This window comes from Oncorhynchus clarkii, chromosome 5, assembly GCF_045791955.1.
Source record: "Oncorhynchus clarkii lewisi isolate Uvic-CL-2024 chromosome 5, UVic_Ocla_1.0, whole genome shotgun sequence".
In the NCBI taxonomy this organism is placed as follows: domain Eukaryota; kingdom Metazoa; phylum Chordata; class Actinopteri; order Salmoniformes; family Salmonidae; genus Oncorhynchus; species Oncorhynchus clarkii.
Genome location: NC_092151.1, coordinates 35,963,439 through 35,988,778, shown reverse-complemented (window position 1 = coordinate 35,988,778; position 25,340 = coordinate 35,963,439). Strand labels below are relative to the sequence as shown.

Here is a 25,340-nt window from a genome sequence, read left to right as displayed (position 1 = left end):
TCGCCGCGTTAAAGAGGCCACGGAAGCGGGTAAAGAGGCAGAGAAGGTCTAGGGGGGGGGGGGGGGGGGGGGGTACTGTCACGTTCTGACCTGTGGAATGTGCTGTGGAATGTGGCTGACTATTTCCACTTGGCCCACGCTGAGTGTATAGATAGATATTGCTGTCACGTTCTGACCTTAGTTATTTTATTATGTCTTTGTTTTAGTATGGTCAGGGCGTGAGTTGGGTGGGTTGTCTATGTTCCTTTTTCTATGTTTTGGGATTTCTGTGTTTGGCCTGGTATGATTCTCAATCAGAGGCAGCTGTTTATCGTTGTCCCTGATTGAGAACCATATTTAGGTAGCCTGGTTTCACTTTTGAGTTGTGGGTGATTATTTTCCGTGTTAGTGTTTGTTACCACACGGGACTGTTTCATTTGTTTCACTTTGTTATTTTGTATTTTTGTAGTGTTCAGTTTGTCTTATCAAAATGGACACGTACCACGCTGCAAATTGGTCCGACCTCTCTTACTCCTCATCAGAGGAAGACGACGAACGTTACAATTGCCAATAGATCATCCATTACTGCAGTCTAAAACAAGCATTTCTCTCACCTCTCTCTCTGCCAGATCGAACTGATTCTCCCTCAGTTCGCCATCTGTCAAGGCAATGATGACGCTGGCTGTGCGGAAACCTGATGGACCAGGACAAGACAACAAGACAACAGTTAGAACAAGACAACAGAGCAGAACAGAAGACTTCTCAGAGGACAGACTGTACTGTCACTGAAGGGGAAGAAAATAATAGGATAATTCAATCGGACACCTCTTCAATTCTAACACTTCTGACACCATAGTTTCTCGGTAAATGGTTCAACAAGTATAAATAGGTTTGAATTGTACTGGTAGCTTTTCATCCGTGTCTGCTTATGACTGGGAGCACATTTTTTCCAAGTGCAAATAACAAGAATAATTTACTCACTGTCTCCAGCATAGTAGATTTGTTCACTGGCCTGGAAGAGTAGATAGAAGGGTTTTTAGAAGAATACTTTATTGAGACAGCATTTTGTCTTCTGCTTTTACCCAGATAGAGAGATAAGAATGGTTATTGGAACACAAAAATATCTTGTTCTAATTTTTGCAGTAAGAAGTCAAGCTGTTGCCTAGTTACCTTCAGCTACTGGCTTCCAATCCACTACTCACCCTTTGGAACCCTTTGTGCATGAAAGTGTCTCCCCCAGGGTGCACCATACGGAGCTCCTCCAGGCCTGCCCGAATCTGCTCCCTGCTCACACACACACAAAAAAATACAGGCCATTTGTACTGTCATTTGTACCCCACAATAGAAAGATTGGCACACAGTACATTCCACAAAAAGATTGACCAATTGTGTAAATCGTGCCTGTGTTAGTTGTGAGTAGTTAAAGCATAAGCACAACGGTTTGAGGGATTATGCCTTGCCTGTCTTCTGTTAGTTTCATCAGGATCCGTCCCTCTGTAGAAAACACAATGAAGGACATCCGCAGCTGAGGACTAGCGAGAGAGAAGGATGGGGGGGGGGGGGGGTTGGGTTATTTCCACAGTTGACTGACATAATCTCTTTGTGTGTTGCTGTTTTGTCCAAATACTTTGTTCAATAACATGTCTGTTTACATCCTTACTGGACTTGACCAGTGTATATTAATTGAGCTCTCTGGGACATGTAGTGGTGTATCCAGGTAACACTATACTATACCTTATGAATTTATGAGCCAGATGATCAACAAAGTAATATATCTCATTCCAGTGGTGCTGTACACTCCCTGACCTGAAAGAAAGGTTGGAAGATGTCTGTTATTGTGGAGCTGTAAAGCTACCATGATTGACCTATCCACAAAACAATCACTGCTCCTGTGTGTCCTCCAATCAGCTCACTGGCACCCCGCCTACAGGGCATTACCTAATTTGATAAAGGTTGTGTTCCCCTGCTCAGACGTTTCTGATGCATGCCAGATATTACAAAGCCTGGATAGGTATTTTAGGTTTCAGCTAACCACATCATATGTTATAGCAATCTGGTGCATGACAGCACAGTCGATGGCATGGCACCAAAGTCATACAGTCGATAAAATCGACAGACGTAGCAATAAAAAGGCAAATCCAAGGAAACTCCAAGGAGGCTGAAAAATGTAATCTCTATAAATAATTTACAGGACACCTGGAGATTACTATTCCCAACTACAAAAGACAACAATTTTTTTTCTCCAAGTAAGAAATGCTATTCAAGAATTTATTACACTTTTATTTAAAAAAATGCTCTCTACAATTAACTGGGTTAAAGAAATCCATGACATAGTGATATTGGATCATTCTCCTGGATCATGCTTAATTACACCAACAGTAAATGCACTTTTTGTAACCTTCTGTGCAATTGAGGGAGAAGGGCCTTGATCAGGGAGGTGACCAAGAACCCAATGGTCACTCTGACAGAGCTCCAGAGTTCCTCTGTGAGGATGGGAGAACCTTCCAGAAGGACAACCATCTCTACAGCACTCCACCAATCAGGCCTTTATGGTAGAGTGGCCAGACGGAAGCCACTCCTCAGTAAAAGGCACATGACAGCCCACTTGGATTTTGCCAAAAGGCATTCTAAAGACTCTCAAACCATGATAAACTAGATTCTCTAGTCTGGAGATACCAAGATTGAACTCCTTGGCCTGAATGACAAGCTTCAGGAAACCTGGCACCCTCTCTATGGTGAAACATGGTGGTGGCAGCATCATAATGTGGGGAAGTTAATGTGGGGACTGGGAGACTAATTAGGATAAAGTGGAAGATGAAGGGAGCAAAGTACAGAGTGATCCTAGATGAAAAGCTGCTCCAAAGCACTCAGGACCTCAGACTGGGGCGAAGGTTCACCTTCAGACAATGACCTTAAGCACACAGCCAAGACAACGCAGGAGTGGCTTTGGGACAAGTCTCAATGGCCTATCGGTGGCCCAGCCAGAGCCCAGACTTGCACCCGATCTAATATCTCTGGAGAGACCTGAAAATAACTGTGCAGCAACACTCCCCATCCAACCTGACAGAGCTTGAGAGGATCTGCAGAAAAGAATGGGAGAAACTCCCTAAATACAGGTGTGCTATACTTATGTAAATGTGTGATTTTAGTTTATTTATTTGTATACATTTGCTTTTGCTTTGTCATTATGGGCTATTGTGTGTACAGTCGTGGCCAAAAGTTTTGAGAATGACACAAATATTAATTTTCTGCTGCCTCAGTGTGTATGATGGCAATTTGCATATACTCCAGAATGTTATGAAGAGTGATCAGATGAATTGCAATGAATTGCCAAGTCCCTCTTTGCCATGCAAATTAACTGAATCCCAAAAAAACATTTCCACTGCATTTCAGCCCTGCCACAAAAGGACCAGCTGACATCATGTCAGTGATTCTCTCGTTAACACAGGTGTGAGTGTTAATGAGGACAAGGCTGGAGATCACTCTGTCATGGTGGTTGAGTTCAAATAACAGACTGGAAGCATCAAAAGGAGGGTGGTGCTTGGAATCATTGGTCTTCCTCTGTCAACCATGGTTACCTGCAAGGAAACACGTGCCGTCATCATTGCTTTGCACAACAAGGGCTTCACAGGCAAGGATATTGCTGCCAGTAAGATTGCACCTAAATCAATCATTTATCAGATCATCAAGAACTTCAAGGAGAGCAGTTCAATTGTTGTGAAGAAGGCTTCAGGGCGCCCAAAAAAGTCCAGCAAGCGCCAGGACCATGTCCTAAAGTTGATTCAGTTGTGGGATCGGGGCACCACCAGTACAGAGCTTGCTCAGGAATTGCAGCAGGCAGGTGTGAGTGCATCTGCACGCACAGTGAGGCAAAGACTTTTGGAGGATGGCCTGGTGTCAAGAAGGGCAGCAAAGAAGCCACTTCTCTCCAGGAAAAACATCAGGGACAGACTGATATTCTGCAAAAGGTACAGGGATTGTACTGCTGAGGACTACGGTAAAGTAATTTTCTCTGATGAATCCCCTTTCCGATTGTTTGGGGCATTTGAAAAAAAAGCTTGTGTGCAGAAGACAAGGTGAGCGCTATCATCACTCCTGTGTCATGTCAACAATAAAGCATCCACATTCATGTGTGGGGTTGCATCTCAGCTAAGGGAGTGGCCTCACTCACAATTTTGCCTAAGAACACAGCCATGAATAAAGAATGGTACCAACATATCCTCCGAGAGTAACTTCTCCCAACCATCCAGGAAGAGTTTGGTGACGAACAATGCCTTTTCCAGCATGATGAAGCACCTTGCCATAAGGCAAAAGTGATAACTAAGTGGCTCGGGGAACAAAACATCGATATTTTGGGTCCATGACCAGGAAACTCCCCAGACCTTAATCCCATTGAGAACTTGTGGTCAATCCTGAAGAGGCGGGTGAACAAACAAAAACCCACAAATTCTGACAAACTCCAAGCATTGATTATGCAAGAATGGGCTGCCATCAATCAGGATGTGGCCCAGAAGTTAATTGGCATCATGCCAGGGCAGATTGCAGAGGCCTTGAAGAAGAAGGGTCAACACTGCAAATATTGACTCTTTGCATCAACTTCATGTAATTGTCAATAAAAGCCTTTGACACTTATGAAATTCTTGTAATTATACTTCAGTATTCCATAGTAACATCTGACAAAAATATCTAAAGAAATTGAGGCAGCAGACTTTTGAGAATTACACAAATATTAATTTTCACAAACTTTTGGCCACGACTGCAGATTGATGAGGAGAAAAAAATATTCAATACATTTTATAATAAGGCTGTAACCTAACAAAATATGGAAAAAGTCAAAGGGTCTGAATACTCTCCGGATGCACTGTACATATCCAGTGGAAATGTAATAAGAAACAGCTTTCTGTCCTGAGCTCACTGGTGCAGGAAACTCTGAGGGCCCGGAATAGGCTGGTTGATACAATGTTGCAAGTTTGCTAGCCACTGCTTCAGGCTGGACCCAGTGATGATTTGATACACTAGCAATAGCTCAAGTCAAGACAGATAGAAAGGATGAACATGATTGAAAGAACCAACATTTTCATCAAGATATTTTCTACTGTTTTTATTTGTTGGCTTTAGGCCTACGTATTTTACTTAGTTGGCGATGGAAGTTTTAGGCCTACTGCTGCATTGGCCTAGAGGCTCTCTCTGAGTTCTATGCTCTCATTTCTTTATCTGCCAATTGATCACAGTGTATCAATGTGTCCATATGCAGAGGTTAGTGCTCTTGCCATAGTTCAATTTGAACTTTTAGATTTTTACAATTTCACTTTAGATTGTTAACCACGAGACAATGATTTAGAGAAATGAAAACATTATTATTGAAATGAAACTATCATGCAGATCGGGAGAAATGGATGGATGCAATTGTAAGTTTCAGCCAAACTTGAAACTCACGAGCTGCCTAAGGGCTTTACTATTACAGCCATATAAAACAAATTGGAAAATGCAAGCACCTGCACACATAAACAGAAATATGGAAATCAAAGGCCCGTCCAACTGATTAATTCTGGCGCCTGGTCTGCTGCAAAGAGACATGTTTATGGAGTGAGTTAGCTGCCAAAAGGTTGAACGTACAGATCATTAGGATTGTAAGAAAATACATACCTAAATTGTTAGGATTGTAAGAAAAGCCATGTGTGAAACATGAAACGTAAACTTGAAATTAGATCTGTAAACATACAAACCCTATGTTACAACTATAAATTAACATTTACACGTTCAATTCTTACTTGACGTCTCCCTTTAATCGGTTACAGATCTTTTTTTATATGTACAAACTTTTGTCAGTAATGTGGCATCAGTAAAGGACATGAACCGAATGTATATAGTCGAAGTTAGCTAGTCAATCAAGCAACTCTAGCCCAGACGTTATAGTTGCTTTGCATCTTCAGGTTTCATTTCCAAAATAAAAGTCTAGAGCTTGTTTTAGAACTGCATTCAATAACGACATGATACCAGTTAATAGCGGAGTATAGGCTTGGGCCTTCAGCAAATGACTTCTGTGAGAATGATAAACGGCACAGAAGAGCGTTGTCTAGAATACCCGCTTGAGCTGCAAAATAGAAAGTATTTATGACTTAGGCTTGGCCTATTCCGCTCTCTAAATATGCCATGCTGTTGTGTTATTTAATGGCCATACAATTGCATTGTTTATTTTTATAGCTGCGTGTGGCTACTGTGGTGATCATGTAACCTAATGAATCACACTTTTTCCAGTATTTGGGAGCACAGACTGTAGGACTTATATTAGGCATTTCGACTGTTGTATTAGTAAATTCCACTCTCTATGTTGGCTTGTTATAGCCATTTTTATTGCACATTCCATTGCACAGCCTCTGTATCCATATCAATGAATGAGACAAAACAAAATATTGATTAAATCTTGGCTATAACCTGTTCTGGGCAAAATATCCACGGGGTCCCAAATGATCAAGACTATTTGTAGCCTATTCGTCTTGCCAGATCTGTTTTCCCTATCAGCCACTGCACATGCTTCTTCAAATATTTTGTTAAACATTTATTTAGAGGCTATATTTATAGGCCTGTGATAAAAACAGTTATAAAACACAAAGAGTTCTAAATTACTCTGCAAGATACCAGCACACAAAATGATAGCCTAAATTGCAAGTCGAAGGACTATTTTTTATTTGGATATTTTGGTGGAAAATGACAAGATTGTTTTAACACTGTTTATGCATCGAATAGCTTTGATGAGTACTCTGTCATCTGTGTCTGTGTGGACTGAGTTGGGCCTGTGGGGCTTGGCGCTGGCAATTGATTTATGATGGCTTGGTGATAGAACCTAGATTGAATTGGTGTTTGTGTACTGAGGTATCAGGGAGGAAATGGCTTTGGTATGGATAGCGGATAAGAAGAAGAACGCTGATTTCTATACAATTGGAACAGTCTTCACAGCAAATGCTATCTGGCTGGGGGATACTCCTTTCTCACATACAAATCCTAACCTTTTGACTCATTCCACACATCTGTTGTTAGTCATGTATTCAGGAGGATGTGTCTTAACTATAAAATGCTGTGGCTTTGTTCTACTCGTTGGGTTCTCTCAGCAATCAACTTCGAGTGATTGTTGACCAGCTCCAGTACTGCAATAATGAATCAATATTAAAGTATGATTGTTTGAAGCATCTCTCACTTGGTTAGAATTTCCACCACAACAGGCCTACATTTAACATTGAATTATTAAAGTGACAGGCTAAAGAACTTGAGAATTTAGATAATTTTGAATACTCACATGGATTTCAATAAAGAAATGGATAAGTCTGTTCTATTCTCTTTGATTGAGTTCTTATTGCAACTCAGACAAATGACTGACATACTGACTGACTGAATTAAATGAAGGATGAATTAAATGTTCAAATGTGTTGGAATGACGAGTTGCACACATCATGCACGCTCTGCACTTTAATATTTGCCTACTACCCAAATAGAGTATAATGACTCTATTGATGCATGCCCCCAGAAGGGCATCTTCTGAGGCTGAGGGGTGCTGTTTCGAAGGCTCATAGTACTGTGTTGCTGCACGGAGATCACAAGCTCTTCAGCTGGGCAACAGTGTCGTGATGGAGCCTATACGGAGACTACCCAAGACCACTGCAACAGAGTTATTGGAAAGTGTGGGAATAAGCTTATGCCAGATTTAGCCTATGTATAAGGGCACAAGGCGAGATCTATATGCAGACACGAGGCAGATGGTTGAGCTCCGATACCTATTATAACACAAGTGGTAGGCAAAAGGCAGGTCGGATACAGGTGAGAGTTCATAAACCGGGTCAGAGTCCGAACAGTACAAGACGTTAGGCAGGCTAGGAGCTAAGAGATGACTTGGCAAACCAGACAAACTGGCACAAAGAGACAGAAAACACAAGTATAAATACACCAGGGATGATGAGCGACACCTGGAGGGGGTGGAGTCAAGGACAGGTGAAACAGATCAGGGTGTGACACTATGTTTAACCTCTCCCTTGTTAATTTCAAAGTCCATATGTTCATGACCCGATTCATATAAATTCATATTAAACCCTCCTACAGATTATGTTTTGGCAAGATTTTGAGTGATCAAATAAATATGAAAATAATCTATAAAAAAAAACATTTTGAGTGGCAAAGAATCCAGTGGTCATACCTAATTCATAGATTCACCAAACATCTATTATATGTTTCATTATTCCTGGTAGATACTACTGTTTATGATTGCAGACAGAGCCCAGAGAATGGGATGGTGCAATGTTTAATAAGTCATATTTTGATAAGGTGCATGCATGGGGATGTCCACGTCACCCAGAGATAATTATGCCCATGCTATAGAGACACACCTAGTGAACTGTTGTAGGCATAATACAGTTATTACTACCTATACTTGCGCTGGCAAACAAATACATTACATTAGCTACCTAAATGTGATGTAAACTTAACTGAGGAGTAATAAATGGAGACTTTTAACTTGAAAACGTGCAGGATACCTCTTTCCGTTTTCCCTGGCTTACATTTTTTTATACTGTGTTATGATTGTTCACGAGGCACTCCTGAAAGGCCATGTGGGGAATTTTTTGTTTGTTTGTTGGTGAGATGAAACTACCAAAACTCCGTAAGGTGTTATTGTACGTCAAAATTGCAACACAAGATTTGTTCAAGCCTAAAATGTTAGTCCGTAATCGGAACATGGTGTTTGTACATTCATAGATTAAATGTTACGTTTACGTTTCATGTTTCACACATGGGTTTTCTTACGATCCTAACAATTACGTAGGGAGTTTCTTACGATCCTAACGATACGTACGTTCAACTTTTGGCAGGTATCTCGCTCCATACATTTGAGTCCTTGTGACTGCCATTCAAATTCGCTACAACGTTCTGCTGCTTAGCCTAGGCGAACACCTTGCATAGCCTACAGTATTTTAGAGAGTCTAACAGCTACAGATGTAGAATCTTAATTTGATTACTCTTTTGTTGCTGAGAATTTTCCTGCATGAGGTTTAAAAAGGCTTCTAAAGTGTGTAATTTCCACTTTAAAATGTCAGACTTGATTTGCCCTAATGAAAGATGTATCAATTTCTAAATAAATATGAATTCTAATCCACATAATAATTACCATTTCCTGTCGCTGCAGGATTATTTTCCTGCTGTTGAAAACTGTCTCAAATTAAGACCCTACATCTATAGGTTTATATGACAAAAGGGAAGTTTATAATAACAACTTTATTCATGGTGCTTTACTAACAGTAGTATTTCCAACCTTATGGCAACTATCTTTCTAATGACTGTAGGTTAGTAGACCCAATAAAACAAATAATATTGGGATTCTGGAGACTGGGGGCTGTGCTTGTGTAGCCTGTGTGTCCCATGTCAACCTGCCCTCCAAATTCGCAACAACACCTCTATTTTGCAGGCCATTGTAACCCTTTTTTCATTTTTTTATTTCACCTTTATTTAACCAGGTAGGCAAGTTGAGAACAAGTTCTCATTTACAATTGCGACCTGGCCAAGATAAAGCAAAGCAGTTCGACACATACAACGACACAGAGTTACACATGGAGTAAAACAAACATACAGTCAATAATACAGTATAAACAAGTCTATATACGATGTGAGCAAATGAGGTGAGATAAGGGAGGTAAAGGCAAAAAAAAGGCCATGGTGGCAAAGTAAATACAATATAGCAAGTAAAACACTGGAATGGTAGATTTGCAGTGGAAGAACGTGCAAAGTAGAAATAAAAATAATGGGGTGCAAAGTAAAATAAATAAAAAATGAAGCAAAATAAATAAATAAATAAAATAATTACAGTAGGGAACGAGGTAGTTGTTTGGGCTAAATTATAGGTGGGCTATGTACAGGTGCAGTAATCTGTGAGCTGCACAGTTGGTGCTTAAAGCTAGTGAGGGAGATAAGTGTTTCTAGTTTCAGAGATTTTTGTAGTTCGTTCCAGTCATTGGCAGCAGAGAACTAGAAGGAGAGGCGGCCAAAGAAAGAATTGGTTTTGGGGGTGACCAGAGAGATATACCTGCTGGAGCGCGTGCTACAGGTGGGTGATGCTATGGTGACCAGCGAGCTGAGATAAGGGGAGACTTTACCTAGCAGGGTCTTGTAGATGACATGGAGCCAGTGGGTTTGGCGACGAGTATGAAGCGAGGGCCAGCCAACGAGAGCGTACAGGTCGCAATGGTCGGTAGTATATGGGGCTTTGGTGACAAAACGGATTGCACTGTGATAGACTGCATCCAATTTTTTGAGTAGGGTATTGGAGGCTATTTTGTAAATGACATCGCCGAAGTCGAGGATTGGTAGGACGATCAGTTTTACAAAGGTATGTTTGGCAGCATGAGTGAAGGATGCTTTGTTGCAAAATAGGTAGCCAATTCTAGATTTAAATTTGGATTGGAGATGTTTGATGTGGGTCTGGAAGGAGAGTTTACAGTCTAACCAGACACCTAGGTATTTGTAGTTGTCCACGTATTCTAAGTCAGAGCCGTCCAGAGTAGTGATGTGGGACAGGCGGGCAGGTTCAGCAGCGATCGGTTGAAGAGCATGCATTTAATTTTACTTAATTGCTCTTAATTGTATTTAAGAGCAATTGGAGGCCACGGAAGGAGAGTTGTATGGCATTGAAGCTTGCCTGGAGGGTTGTTAACACAGTGTCCAAAGAAGGGCCAGAAGTATACATAAGTATACACCCTACAGTGGCCCACTAGATTGAGTGCCCATTACCTGAAGGTGAATAGTTACAGTGTGCAAGTGAAAATAATTAGAATATGGTGGGTGAAAAGAGCCAAAAATGAGCCAAACTACCTACTGTCACCTACCATTAAACCACAGGAGAATGCTGAGGTGAGGATGGCTCATAATAATGGTCGGAACGGAGCAAATGGAATGGCATCAAACACCTGGAAACCATGTGTTTGATGTATTTGATACTATTCCACTGATTCCGCTCCAGTCATTACCCCAAGCCCGTTCTCCACAATTAGGGTGCCACCAACCTCCTGTGGATTGAACGTCTAACTGACATGTCCTGATACCAACGCCTGACTAACCTCTGCGTGACACCTGCGTCTTAAAAAATAGCATTGAGCTATATTGGTAATCTGCAGGCTTTTATAATACCATAAGCCTCTCAACTGTGGCAAGGTCTACTCATTCAATTTTGATTCTATTTTCTTTATTTTAGGTAACAAAGAAGTCCTCTGCTGGCAACTGTAGCCTATATTCTGCTGTTGTTATTATTTTGGCACCGTTGCATTTGATGTAAACCGCATGGCAATTACGCACTCCAACGGTAATTATATGCAACATGCATCAATCCCCTGTACTCCATCTAAGAATGTATGTATTATCACAATCATCTAGCTTATATATTATACAGTTTGGTGAATTTTGGCCCATTCCTTCTGACAGAGCTGGTGTAACTGAGACAGGTTTGTAGGCCTCCTTGCTCGCACACGCTTTTTCAGTTCTGCCCACAAATATTCTATGGGATTGAGGTCAGAGCTTTGTGATGGCCACTCCAATATCTTGACTTTGTTGTCCATAAGCCATTTTGCTACAACTCTGGAAGTATGCTTGAGGTCATTGTCCATTTAGAAGACCCATTTGCGACCAAGCTTTAACTTCCTGACTGATGTCTTGAGATGTTGCTTCAATATATCCACATAATTTCCTACCTCATGATGCCATCTATTTTGTGAAGTACACCAGTCCCTCCTGCAGCAAAGCACCCCCACAACATGATGCTGCCACCCCGTGCTTCATGGTTGGGATGGTGTTCTTCGGCTTGCAAGCCTCCCCCTTTTTCTTCCAAACATAATGATGGTCATTTTGGCCAAGCAGTTCTATTTTTGTTTCATCAGACCAGATGACATTTCTCCATAAAGTACGATCTTTGTCCCCATGTGCAGGCTTTTTTATGTCAGTTTTGGAGCAGTGGCTTCTTCCTTGCTGAGCGGCCTTTCAGGTTAAGTCGAAATAGGACTCATTTTTACTGTGGATATAGATACTTTTGTACCTGTTTCCTCCAGCATCTTCTCATGGTCCTTTGCTGTTGTTCTGGGATTGATTCATCTCTAGGAGACAGAACGCGTCTCCTTCCTGAGCGGTATGACGGCATTTTTTACGGAGGTCTTGGCTGATTTCTTTTGATTTTCCCATGATGTCAAGCAAAGAGGCACTGAGTTTGAGGGTAGGCCTTGAGGTACACCTCCAATTGACTCAAATGATGTCAATTAGCCTATCAGAAGCTTCTAAAGCCATGATGTTATTTTCTGGAATTTTCCAAGCTGTTTTAAAGGCACAGTCAAATTAGTGTAGGTAAACTTCTGACACACTGGAATTGTGATACAGTGAATTATAAGTGAAATAATCTGTCTGTGAACATTTGTTGGACAAATTACTGTGTCATCCACAAAGTAGATGTCCTAACCGACTTGCCAAAACTATAGTTTGTTAACAAGACATTTGTGTATGTAAATTTCCGACTTCAACTATAGTTGTGATAAAATTGAAATCTGTGCAACCACTTAAGGGTAGCCTAAACTCCAACGGATATTTCACTGATCCTTTCTTATAATTCACATATCTCCGCTGGCAACTCGCCTATCTCTTCCCCCTCTCTCTAGCTCTTAAACGAGCCGCCTATAGCTATATATTGACAGTGAACAGCGACATAGTTTGAAACAATTTGTAAATATGAATAGGCATAGGCCTATTCGAGGTGGGAAGCATTGATTGATCCTCTTTCTTGCCGAATTGCTATTAAATAGGCTACAGTGTTGGCAATGAGCTGGCGGGGAAGTTATCACACTGATGCATTGCAAAAAAACTTGTGGCTATGCAAATCGTCCATGACAGGAGTTCGGGGGCAGCCTTTGAGCCTGACAGGCACTTGCCATCCGTCTCGACGCAATCCTTGCATTAGGCTACATTCACAAGATAAGAAAGTGTAAATAAAACACATATTTGTTTTAGGTTGCAGCTAGTAGCCTTGTTGTCTAGCATGCTAACATAAGCTAGCTATCCTTGCAGCTAAGTTATCTAGATAGCTACATGGCTAACTACCACCCATTGATAATAGCCATTATTGTGGCTAGCATGTCATTGTCACTATGTGTGTTGGTGGCTCAAATCAAATCAAATTTTATTTGTCACATACACATGGTTAGCAGATGTTAATGCGAGTGTAGCGAAATGCTTGTGCTTCTAGTTCCGACAATGCAGTAATAACAAGTAATCTAACTAACAATTCCAAAACTACTGTCTTGTACACAGTGTAAGGGGATAAAGAATATGTACATAAGGATATATGAATGAGTGATGGTACAGAGCAGCATAGGCAAGATACAGTAGATGGTATCGAGTACAGTATGTACAAATGAGATGAGTATGTAAACAAAGTGGCATAGTTTAAAGTGGCTAGTGATACATGTATTACATAAGGATACAGTCGATGATATAGAGTACAGTATATACGTATGCATATGAGATGAATAATGTAGGGTAAGTAACATTATATAAGGTAGCATTGTTTAAAGTGGCTAGTGATATATTTACATCATTTCCCATCAATTCCCATTATTAAAGTGGCTGGAGTTGAGTCAGTGTCAGTGTGTTGGCAGCAGCCACTCAGTGTTAGTGGTTGCTGTTTAACAGTCTGATGGCCTTGAGATAGAAGTTGTTTTTCAGTCTCTCGGTCCCAGCTTTGATGCACTTGTACTGACCTCGCCTTCTGGATGATAGCGGGGTGAACAGGCAGTGGCTCGGGTGGTTGATGTCCTTGATGATCTTTATGGCCTTCCTGTGACATCGGGTGGTGTAGGTGTCCTGGAGGGCAGGTAGTTTGCCCCCGGTGATGCGTTGTGCAGACCTCACTACCCTCTGGAGAGCCTTACGGTTGAGGGCGGTGCAGTTGCCATACCAGGCGGTGATACAGCCCGCCAGGATGCTCTCGATTGTGCATCTGTAGAAGTTTGTGAGTGCTTTTGGTGACAAGCCGAATTTCTTCAGCCTCCTGAGGTTGAAGAGGCGCTGCTGCGCCTTCTTCACGATGCTGTCTGTGTGAGTGGACCAATTCAGTTTGTCTGTGATGTGTATGCCGAGGAACTTAAAACTTGCTACCCTCTCCACTACTGTTCCATCGATGTGGATAGGGGGGTGTTCCCTCTGCTGTTTCCTGAAGTCCACAATCATCTCCTTAGTTTTGTTGACGTTGAGTGTGAGGTTATTTTCCTGACACCACACTCCGAGGGCCCTCACCTCCTCCCTGTAGGCCGTCTCGTCGTTGTTGGTAATCAAGCCTACCACTGTTGTGTCGTCCGCAAACTTGATGATTGAGTTGGAGGCGTGCGTGGCCACGCAGTCGTGGGTGAACAGGGAGTACAGGAGAGGGCTCAGAACGCACCCTTGTGGGGCCCCAGTGTTGAGGATCAGCGGGGAGGAGATGTTGTTGCCTACCCTCACCACCTGGGGGCAGCCCGTCAGGAAGTCCAGTACCCAGTTGCACAGGGCGGGGTCGAGACCCAGGGTCTCGAGCTTGATGACGAGCTTGGAGGGTACTATGGTGTTGAATGCCGAGCTGTAGTCGATGAACAGCATTCTCACATAGGTATTCCTCTTGTCCAGATGGGTTAGGGCAGTGTGCAGTGTGGTTGAGATTGCATCGTCTGTGGACCTATTTGGGCGGTAAGCAAATTGGAGTGGGTCTAGGGTGTCAGGTAGGGTGGAGGTGATATGGTCCTTGACTAGTCTCTCAAAGCACTTCATGATGACGGATGTGAGTGCTACGGGGCGGTAGTCGTTTAGCTCAGTTACCTTAGCTTTCTTGGGAACAGGAACAATGGTGGCCCTCTTGAAGCATGTGGGAACAGCAGACTGGTATAGGGATTGATTGAATATGTCCGTAAACACACCGGCCAGCTGGTCTGCGCATGCTCTGAGGGCGCGGCTGGGGATGCCGTCTAACTAGCTAGCCATGTAAGGTATCCGGGCCAGGCCCCCAGTGCCCCCAGTCTGGAGCGTGAAGTCATGAACTCTGCTGGTCGGCTACTACATAGCAACCTAGCAGTGCCAAAAGCCATGGTCTGCCATAGAAAGCCTATGTAAATTACAATGGCTAGAACGGCCAAACAAAAATGTTTTATACAGGCCCTTTAAAATGTGTTTATTATGATCAAGTTTGATCTCCACAGTAAATTATTTTAAAAGTTTGCTAGAAATCAAGATATTTCATTACATAGTGATCCATTCTGACTACTACATTTGTCATAATGCAGGACCATGTGCTGACACAGACCAATCATGGTAGGCTAAGAGGAGGATCCATAGACAATAAGACTTTCTCAGGAAACATGAAAACGACTACATCGACCATGATCCTCTGCTAGTTACAGACATTTTAACCATTATCCATAGCGATTGTTTTGGTGCCATTCAGCCCCATTCAGCAATATGGCACGCTTCAAATTGAAATACTTCCGGCTTCTGCACCATTGAGAGTTTTCCATAGGAATACATGGATAACGTCAGCGCTATCAGTATCTACTGGTTTTAATGTCTGTGATCTGGGTTAGCTAACAACATTAGCTAAGCTAACGTCAGCAAGTGAACAAGATAGCGAGCTAGCTAGCATTAGCATTCTTGGTTATGACATATTTAAAGACCTAGGATTTTTTGCTATTTACTTTGTCTGTGTAAATTAGGTTAACGTTCGTCTAAAAGCCAAAGTCTCAGAATGGGTCAAATTGTATTCTTCTTTTAGCTAACTATATTTGGTTAGATCACTCAGATGATGTATGAAAACAGAATAGCCAAATATCACATAGTTAAATCACATAAAATGTATATTTGCTGGGTTAAACTTTACAATAACTGCGGCCAGTGGTGGAAAAAGTACCAACTCCCACACTTGAGTAAAAGTAAAGATACTTTAATAGAAAATTACTCAAGTAAAAGTGAAAGTCACCCAGTAAACTCCTACTTGAGTAAAGGTCGTATTTTCAAACAGCTCTTACACTAAAAGGGCATTATCACAATTTTCACAGTGTTATTCCAACCTCATAGGTTGGAAATATATATAAAATACAGGACAATTTAGTTTTTGACTGCTCTGGGCCTTTAAGCAGGCCAGAAGCCAGTTCATTCAATATTCTGCATTCTGAGATGAATGCAATTTCAACTCATGCAGTAGTCACAAGCATCTAAGCATGTAAGCATGTTGATACACTTGCCATGGATAATTTTATCTTCAAGTCTACCTGGGCCTGCTTACTGCTTATTCAGACATATTTGTTGATAGAACATCTTAATGTCATAAGGAGTTGGCCGGAGAGCAGAAACAGATGCATTAAAATAAACAAGAGAACTCTATACAATTATATACCATATCTGGGGTGATAGAGAAAGAAAGAAACCAAGAGAAACTCTGTAATGACAATGTTACCGATAAAACCACAGAGCAAATCAATATCGTTACCCCCCCCCCCCCCCCCCACACTTTTACTGACACCTCTGAGAATACTGTGTACTTCCTTAGCTTTTTTCATTTCGACAAGAGACGTGGTGGAATAATCCTTTATCCTCTTTGGGGTGTTCATTTGAATGCATGTTATACAAATGTCATTATGATTTACTTCTATCAGGCATCTTTTCAGAATCACATCAAAGTTAGTCTGAGTGAAGAGATGATCTTTGCCCTGCAGAACCAGCAGAAAGAGGATTGTGTGTGTGTGTGTGTGCGTGTGCGTGTGCGTGTGCGTGTGTGTGTGTGTGTGTGTGTGTGTGTGTGTGTGTGTGTGTGTGTGTGTGTGTGTGTGTGTGTGTGTGTGTGTGTGTGTGTGTGTGTGAGAAAGAGAGCAAGAGAATGAGAAAAAGTGTGCACTAATGTAATACGTTTTCATAGAAATATGTTTTTTTAGTGCAGTCACAAAAGCAGGGACCTTTTAAAATGGGGAGTAGTTTGGACAGCATTAAGGAAAAAATATTATTCAGATGATTATTCACTGGTGCAGCACAAAGTGAGCACAGCATTTTCCAAAACACCAGTCAAATAGGATAATGTCCCTGCGACTTTAAAATGTGAACATCTACTTGAAAAGTATGGCACATAGAGCAATGCATGGATGGATGGATCGCAACACGTGCCTTTTTCTATAAGCCCACAGATGTGCCAGAGGTTTTGAGTGATTGGCCGATTCCGACTGACACAATGGCAATACTGCAGATATGAATAGTTATAGAATGTCCCACATATTTTCTGGATCCGTTTCAAAGATGTTGTTTCTTGAAAGTCTGAATACATTGATTGGAAAGGATGAATCAAAAGATCTCTCCTTTTCTCTCTCTCTCCACCTCTCTTTCTCTTCCTCCCTTTGCTTCCCTCCCATTTTTCCATCCTCCGTACTGTGATATGAGTCCCAATTCTGACACAGCTGCCAGAAACTCTGGAGCTTTGGAACATCTGGGCCTAATGGTGAAAGGGTTCTGCAGACCAGACAGACATGGAGAGGGGGTTGGGGTCTAGAGAAAGACAGGAGCTCTCCCAACTGACTCCACATTACACTATGAAAGGGAAGTGAAGGAGCCTACCATTCATTGTCCTGCATGCTCTATGAACACAGTCACACACATGCATACTGTATTATGATTAAAGTGTGTGAAATACTGCATGTGATCTATAGAACATTCCATCTGAATGATTTGAATTTGCTCTGAGAGATGAACGGTAAAGTAGTAAAGCAAATCTAACGTACCAATGCACTGTTCTGCCACTTCCTAACTGATGTGGTTGCTTTTGCAGTTTCAAGAGCTGACTTTAACTTTTTTTTATTTTATTGTTCTTTTTATGGTAAGTACCATATGCATCCAAATAACTTGTAAAAAAATATATGAACTAATGGTTTCGCGAGGCTATTTTGTTCTAAAAACATCTTGTTTGCGCAGCAACTTTCCAATATCCTGAATAGTGTGACTGCTCACAAGAGGATGCCTATTGAATAAGACAGCACTAACTTATTCTAAGGCCAATAAGAGCACGACAAGTTTATAGATATGTTTAGTTGGCAGTATGGCTAATCTGGCTAACAAAACATTAATATTAGACTACCTTTTGTTTAGAGAAGTTTGTAAAGAAAATTGTAATTGCTCAGTGTATTTATCTGGGTAAAATTGAAAAGAATGCAGAGAAACGGCCAACGTGGTAGGTGACTTCCTGGGACTAAATGGAAGCAGAATCTTACAGAGCCGCTATGGATGCTTCTACAGTAAGGTGAGACTGGGAGCTTGCAAGAAGACAGAGGAGCACACTCACTTGTCCAAAACGAAGTAAAGGTCAAACCCCCCATAGCAGGAGGACCCTGCCTCCCTCCTGTCAGGGCTTTGTCCTGCAGTGCCTGCCACCAGAATGGCAATCAGTGTGCAGATCTCTGCTGCAAGCATGGCCTGCCTGCAACTGCACAGAGACATTATTCCAGCTTCAGGACAAGGCTGCAACGACAAAATTAACACATAAAAAAAATCCAGAGCAAGTCCAAATGATCTCCTTTCAGATTGTTTAAAGTAGTTCCTGTGTTCCCCAGTACCTCACAATGCTCTAAAATGTAAGATTCCAAGCATGAAATATTCCCAGTCTGGATCAGCGTCCCATCTCCACAGCAGCAGTCCTGTGCTGGGAGACGGGAAGTGGAGCTGCTTGGCCTGAATCAGGAAGAGCTGTTCCAGGACAAACACACTCCCTCTCTCAAACACACACACACACACATACACACACACACACACACACACACACACACACACACACACACACACACACACACACACACTGGCAGAGGGGATACACTTTTGTCCCTCAATACTTTTTCCTTTCTCTCTTTCTTTTGTCTTTCTTTAAAAAAAAGTGTTATTGACTGTTCCCTACATCAGCAATAGCGCCACTTAGTGGTAGGTGTGATATGACCACATTGATCATGATTCCCCTTCAGTCTCTTGTTCTTTTTCATTTTAAAACACATTAGCACACTTTTCAAAAAACTTTATGTAAAGTTTATAACAGCAAAAACTTGTAACAAATCCTGTCCGATGTACAATATGTTAAATTATGCAAATGTTTTAGTGGATAAGTCTTTCATATTTGTTGCTTCACATGTTTTGAAGCAACACATCTATCGTACACTGGAACTGGTCAGTAGCAACAGTTTAATTTAAACCTGTCACAATCAATAAAATCTGGCTAAATTGTTAAAAGTCATTGCTTTCCAATAGGTTGTAGTGATTACAGGTTTAACTTGTTACACACTCAAAGACACAGATCATTAATAAGAACATAATCTTGTTTTCTACATAAATGTTATTTTAATCATATGCATTGACTAACCTAAGGGTGCTAATTATGTTGTTCGATATGTTTCTAAACCCTTCTACATTGATATGGATGCTACTATGATTACAGATAATCCTGATGAATCGTGAATAATGATAAGTAAGAAAGTTACTGACTTCTATTGGGCACAAAATAATCTGAAACACATCCAAAATACAGAGCGAATGCATCCAACAAAATGTTAGAGTCACGAACTTGATGTAGTCATGGTGTGCAATAAATATGGGACCAAATACTTAACCTTTTACTACTTTTATACATATATATAAGTGACATTTTCCCAATACTTTTGGTCCCCTAAAATGGGAAGACTATGTACATAAAGTGCAGTAATCTCTAAACGGTTCACCCGATATGGATAAAAAACTGACAATCTGCATTTAACCTCATAGTCATTATATAATTTCAAATCCAAAATGCTGGACTACAGAACCCAAAATAAGAACAAATTGTGTCACTGTCCCAATACTTTTGGAGATCACGATGAGGTTTATCCTTGAAAGTTGAGGAGGGCCTGATGCAAAGTGCACATTGAATTCATGTGATACAGATTGCCTAAACGTATCTCATAATAATGACTTACTATCTCATAATTAGGACAGTTTCTCATGATTATGACTTACATATTTCATAATAATGACTTGCTATCTCATAATAATGACTTACTATTTCATAATTATGACTTACTATCTCATAACTCGTGGTCAGATTACATGTATTGCATGGTGAGAACGAGCTTCCATAGACAGCAATGTACAGTAGTTGGCAAGAGCACAAACAGATCTGGGACCAGAATGCTTAGCAGTTTTAACATGATGACCAATAAATCTCCTCTATGTCTTCAGAGGTTGATGAAAACCAGCATTGTAAATCACATCATGAGTCATACTGACCATTGTCTTTTTTTTCAGTTCTGTATATCTTTATTGTCCCCGAAAAATGTTGAGTGCAGCATACAAACATATAAAAATACACAACATAAAATAAAACCATATAATCCAACATACAGTTGAAGTCAGAAGTTTAATACACCTTAGCCAAATACATTTGAACTCAGTTTTCACAATTCCTGACATTTAATCCCAGTAAAAATTCCCTGTTTTAGGTCAGTTAGGATCACCACTTAATTTTAAGAATGTGAAATTTCAGAATAATAGTAGAGAGAATGATTTATTTTGGCTTTTATTTCTTTCATCACATTCCCAGTGGGTCAGAAGTTTACATACACTCAATTAGTATTTGGTAGCATTGTATTTAAACTGTTTAACTTGGGTCAAACATTTCGGGTAGCCTTCCACAAGCTTCCCACAATAAGTTTGGTGAATTTTGGCCCATTCCTCCTGACAGAGCTGGTGTAACTGAATCAGGTTTGTAGGCCTCCTTGTTCGCACACGCTTTTTCAGTTCTGCTCACAAATATTCTATAGGATTGAGGTCAGGGCTTTGTGATGGCCACTCCAATACCTTGACTTTGTTGTCCTTAAGCTATTTTGCCACAACTTTGGAAGTATGCTTGGGGTCATTGTCCATTTGGAAGACCCATTTGCGACCAAGCTTTAACTTCCTGACTGAAGTCTTAAGATGTTGCTTCAATATAGCCACATAATTGTCCCTCCTCATGATGCCATCTATTTTGTGAAGTGCACCAGTCTCTCCTGCAGCAAACACCCCCACAACATGATGCTGCCACCCCCATGCTTAACGGTTGGGATGGTGTACTTCGGCTTGCAAGCATCCCCCTTTTTCCTCCAAACATAAAGATGGTCAATATGGCCAAGCAGTTCATCAGACCAGAGGATATTTCTCCACAAAGTACGATCTTTGTCCCCATGTGCAGTTGCAAACCGTAGTCTGTCTTTTTATGACGGTTTTGGATGAGTGGCTTCTTCCTTGCTGGGCGGCCTTTCAGGTTATGTCGATTTAAGACTTGTTTTACTGTGGATATAGATACGTTTGTACCTGTTTCCTCCAGCATTTTCACAACAACCTGTGCTGTTGTTCTGGGATTGATTTGCACTTTTTCCACCAAAGTATGTTCATCTCTAGGAGACAGAACGCGTCTCCTTCCTGAGCTGTTTGATGGCTGCGTGGTCCCATGGTGTTTATACTTGCGTACTATTGTTTGTACAGATGAACGTGGTACCTTCAGGTGTTTGGAAATTGCTCCCAAGGATGAACCAGACTTGTGGAGGTCTACAATATTTTTTCTGAGGTCTTGGCTGATATATTTAGATTTTCCCATGATGCCAAGCAAAGAGGCACTGAGTTTGAAGGTAGGCCTTGAAATGCATCCACAGGTACACCTCCACCTCCAAATGATGTTAATTAGCCTGTCTGAAGCTTCTAAAGCCATGACATCATTTTCTGGAGTTTTCCAAGCTGTTTAAAGGCACAGTCAACTTAGTGTATGTACACTTCTGACCCAATGGAATTGTGATACTTTGAATTATAAGTGAAATAATCTGTCTGTAAACAATTTTTGGAAAAGTGACTTGTGTCATGCACAAAGTAGATGTCCTAACTGACTTGCCAAAACTATAGTCTGTTTACAAGACATTTGTGGAGTGGTTGAAAAATGAGTTTTAATGACTCCAACCTAAGTGTACGTAAACTTCTGACTTTAACTGTATATACATAAGGAATACATGCAAGTAGGTTACTATACAGTGGGGCAAAAAAGTATTTAGTCAGCCACCAATTGTGCAAGTTCTCCCTCTTAAAAAGATGAGATGAAAAAATGAGAAGAAAAAAACCCCAGAAAAATCACATTGTAGGATTTTTAATGAATTTGCAAATTATGGTGGAAAATAAGCATTTGGTCAATAACAAAAGTTTCTCAATACTTTGTTATATACCCTTTGTTGGCAATGACAGAGGTCAAACGTTTTCTGTAATTCTTCACAAGGTTTTCACACACTGTTGCTGGTATTTTGGCCCATTCCTCCATGCAGATCTCCTCTAGAGCAGTGATGTTTTGGGGCTGTTGCTGGGCAACACGGACTTTCAACTCCCTCCAAAGATTTTCTATGGGGTTGAGATCTGGAGACTGGCTAGGCCACTCCAGGACCTTGAAATACTTCTTACGAAGCCACTCCTTCGTTGCCCGGGCGGTGTGTTTGGGATCATTGTCATGCTGAAAGACCCAGCCACGTTTCATCTTCAATGCCCTTGCTGATGGGAGGTTTTCACTCAAAATCTCACGATACATGGCCCCATTCATTCTTTCCTTTACACGGATCAGTCGTCCTGGTCCCTTTGCAGAAAAACAGCCCCAAAGCATGATGTTTCCACCCCCATGCTTCACAGTAGGTATGGTGTTCTTTGGTAGCAACTCAGCATTCTTTGTCCTCCAAACACAACGAGTTGAGTTTTTACCAAAAAGTTATATTTTGGTTTCATCTAACCATATGACATTCTCCCAATCTTCTTCTGGATCATCCATATGCTCTCTAGCAAACTTCAGATGGGCCTGGACATGTACTGGCTTAAGCAGGGGGACACGTCTGGCACTGCAGTATTTGAGTCCCTGGCGGCGTAATGTGTTACTGATGGTAGGCTTTGTTACTTTGGTCCCAGCTCTCTGCAGGTCATTCACTAGGTCCCCCGTGTGGTTCTGGGATTTTTGCTCACCGTTCTTCTGATAATTTTGACCCCACGGGATGAGATCTTGCGTGGAGCCCTAGATCGAGGGAGATTATCAGTGGTCTTGAATGTCTTCCATTTCCTAATAATTGCTCCCACAGTTGATTTCTTCAAACCAAGCTGCTTACAGTGCCGTGCGAAAGTATTCGGCTCCCTTGAACTTTGCGACCTTTTGCCACATTTCAGGCTTCAAACATAAAGGTATAAAACTGTATTTTTTTGTGAAGAATCAACAACAAGTGGGACACAATCATGAAGTGGAACGACATTTATTGGATATTTCAAACTTTTTTAACAAATCAAAAACGGAAAAATTGGGCGTGCAAAATTATTCAGCCCCTTTACTTTCAGTGCAGCAAACTCTCTCCAGAAGTTCAGTGAGGATCTCTGAATGATCCAATGTTTACCTAAATGACTAATGATGATAAACACAATCCACCTGTGTGTAATCAAGTCTCCGTATAAATGCACCTGCACTGTGATAGTCTCAGAGGTCCGTTAAAAGCGCAGAGAGCATCATGAAGAACAAGGAACACACCAGGCAGGTCCGAGATACTGTTGTGAAGAAGTTTAAAGCCGGATTTGGATACAAAAATATTTCCCAAGCTTTAAACATCCCAAGGAGCACTGTGCAAGCGATAATATTGAAATGGAAGGAGTATCAGACCACTGCAAATCTACCAAGACCTGGCCGTCCCTCTAAACTTTTAGCTCATACAAGGAGAAGACTGATCAGAGATGCAGCCAAGAGGCCCATGATCACTCTGGATGAACTGCAGAGATCTACAGCTGAGGTGGGAGACTCTGTCCATAGGACAACAATCAGTCGTATATTGCACAAATCTGGCCTTTATGGAAGAGTGGCAAGAAGAAAGCCATTTCTTAAAGATATCCATAAAAAGTGTTGTTTACAGTTTGCCACAAGCCACCTGGGAGACTCACCAAACATGTGGAAGAAGGTGCTCTGGTCAGATGAAACCAAAATTGAACTTTTTGGCAACAATGCAAAACGTTATGTTTGGCGTAAAAGCAACACAGCTGAACACACCATCCCCACTGTCAAACATGGTGGTGGCAGCATCATGGTTTGGGCCTGCTTTTCTTCAGCAGGGACAGGGAAGATGGTTAAAATTGATGGGAAGATGGATGGAGCCAAATACAGGACCATTCTGGAAGAAAACCTGATGGAGTCTGCAAAAGACCTGAGACTGGGACGGAGATTTGTCTTCCAACAAGACAATGATCCAAAACATAAAGCAAAATCTACAATGGAATGGTTCAAAAATAAACATATCCAGGTGTTAGAATGGCCAAGTCAAAGTCCAGACCTGAATCCAATCGAGAATCTGTGGAAAGAACTGAAAACTGCTGTTCACAAATGCTCTCCATCCAACCTCACTGAGCTCGAGCTGTTTTGCAAGGAGGAATGGGAAGAAATTTCAGTCTCTCGATGTGCAAAACTGATAGAGACATACCCCAAGCGACTTACAGCTGTAATCGCAGCAAAAGGTGGCGCTACAAAGTATTAACTTAAGGGGGCTGAATAATTTTGCACGCCCAATTTTTCAGTTTTTGATTTGTTAAAAAAGTTTGAAATATCCAATAAATGTCGTTCCACTTCATGATTGTGTCCCACTTGTTGTTGATTCTTCACAAAAAAATACAGTTTTATATCTTTATGTTTGAAGCCTGAAATGTGGCAAAAGGTCGCAAAGTTCAAGGGGGCCGAATACTTTCGCAAGGCACTGTACCTATTGCAGGTCTACAATTCTGTTTCTGGTGTCCTTTGACAGCTCTTTGGTCTTGGCCATAGTGGAGTTTGGAGTGTGACTGTTTGAGGTTGTGGACAGGTGTCTTTTATACTGATAACAAGTTCAAACAGGTGCCATTAATACAGTTAAAGAGTGGAGGACAGAGGAGCCTCTTACAGAAGAAGTTACAGGTTTGTGAGAGCCAGAAATCTTGCTTGTTTGTAGGTGACCGAATACTTATTTTCCACCATAATTTGCAAATAAATTCATTAAAAATCCTACAATGTGATTTTCTGGAATTTTTTTCACATTTTGTCTGTCATAGTTGAAGTGTACCTATGATGAAAATTACAGGCCTCTCTCATCTTTTTAAGTGGGAGAACTTGCACAATTGGTGGCTGACTAAATACCTTTTTTTTTTTGTCCCACTGTATGATGAGAAGTGCAAATATGCTGTTGTGAAAAATACAAGGTCAACAGAAGCAACACCAAGCACAATATGCGCTATTGAGGGCACAGTGATGTCCAGTCGATAGAACCTCATAAAGG

At 41.2% G+C, this 25,340-nt stretch overlaps 1 protein-coding gene across 2 annotated transcripts in view; it reads right to left on the bottom strand.

The window, feature by feature from the left end:
- The window catches only part of LOC139409981 (ANTXR cell adhesion molecule 1b), a 38,629-nt gene extending 19,940 nt beyond the window's left edge, over positions 1–18,689 (bottom strand). Inside the window, exons 1-7 of one of the 2 annotated variants that reach the window (XM_071155397.1) lie at positions 18,603–18,689; positions 18,332–18,472; positions 1,714–1,785; positions 1,440–1,511; positions 1,182–1,263; positions 961–991; positions 594–673 (exon numbers count right to left, since the gene is read on the bottom strand). In XM_071155397.1, the coding sequence (XP_071011498.1) occupies positions 594–673; positions 961–991; positions 1,182–1,263; positions 1,440–1,511; positions 1,714–1,785; positions 18,332–18,459 (465 nt within the window). In that variant the 5' untranslated portion in view covers positions 18,460–18,472; positions 18,603–18,689. Of the gene's footprint in view, positions 1–593; positions 674–960; positions 992–1,181; positions 1,264–1,439; positions 1,512–1,713; positions 1,786–18,331; positions 18,508–18,602 lie in introns of both variants that reach the window. The other variant, XM_071155396.1, reaches the window with a different exon arrangement.
- Between the last annotated feature and the right edge of the window lie 6,651 nt (positions 18,690–25,340).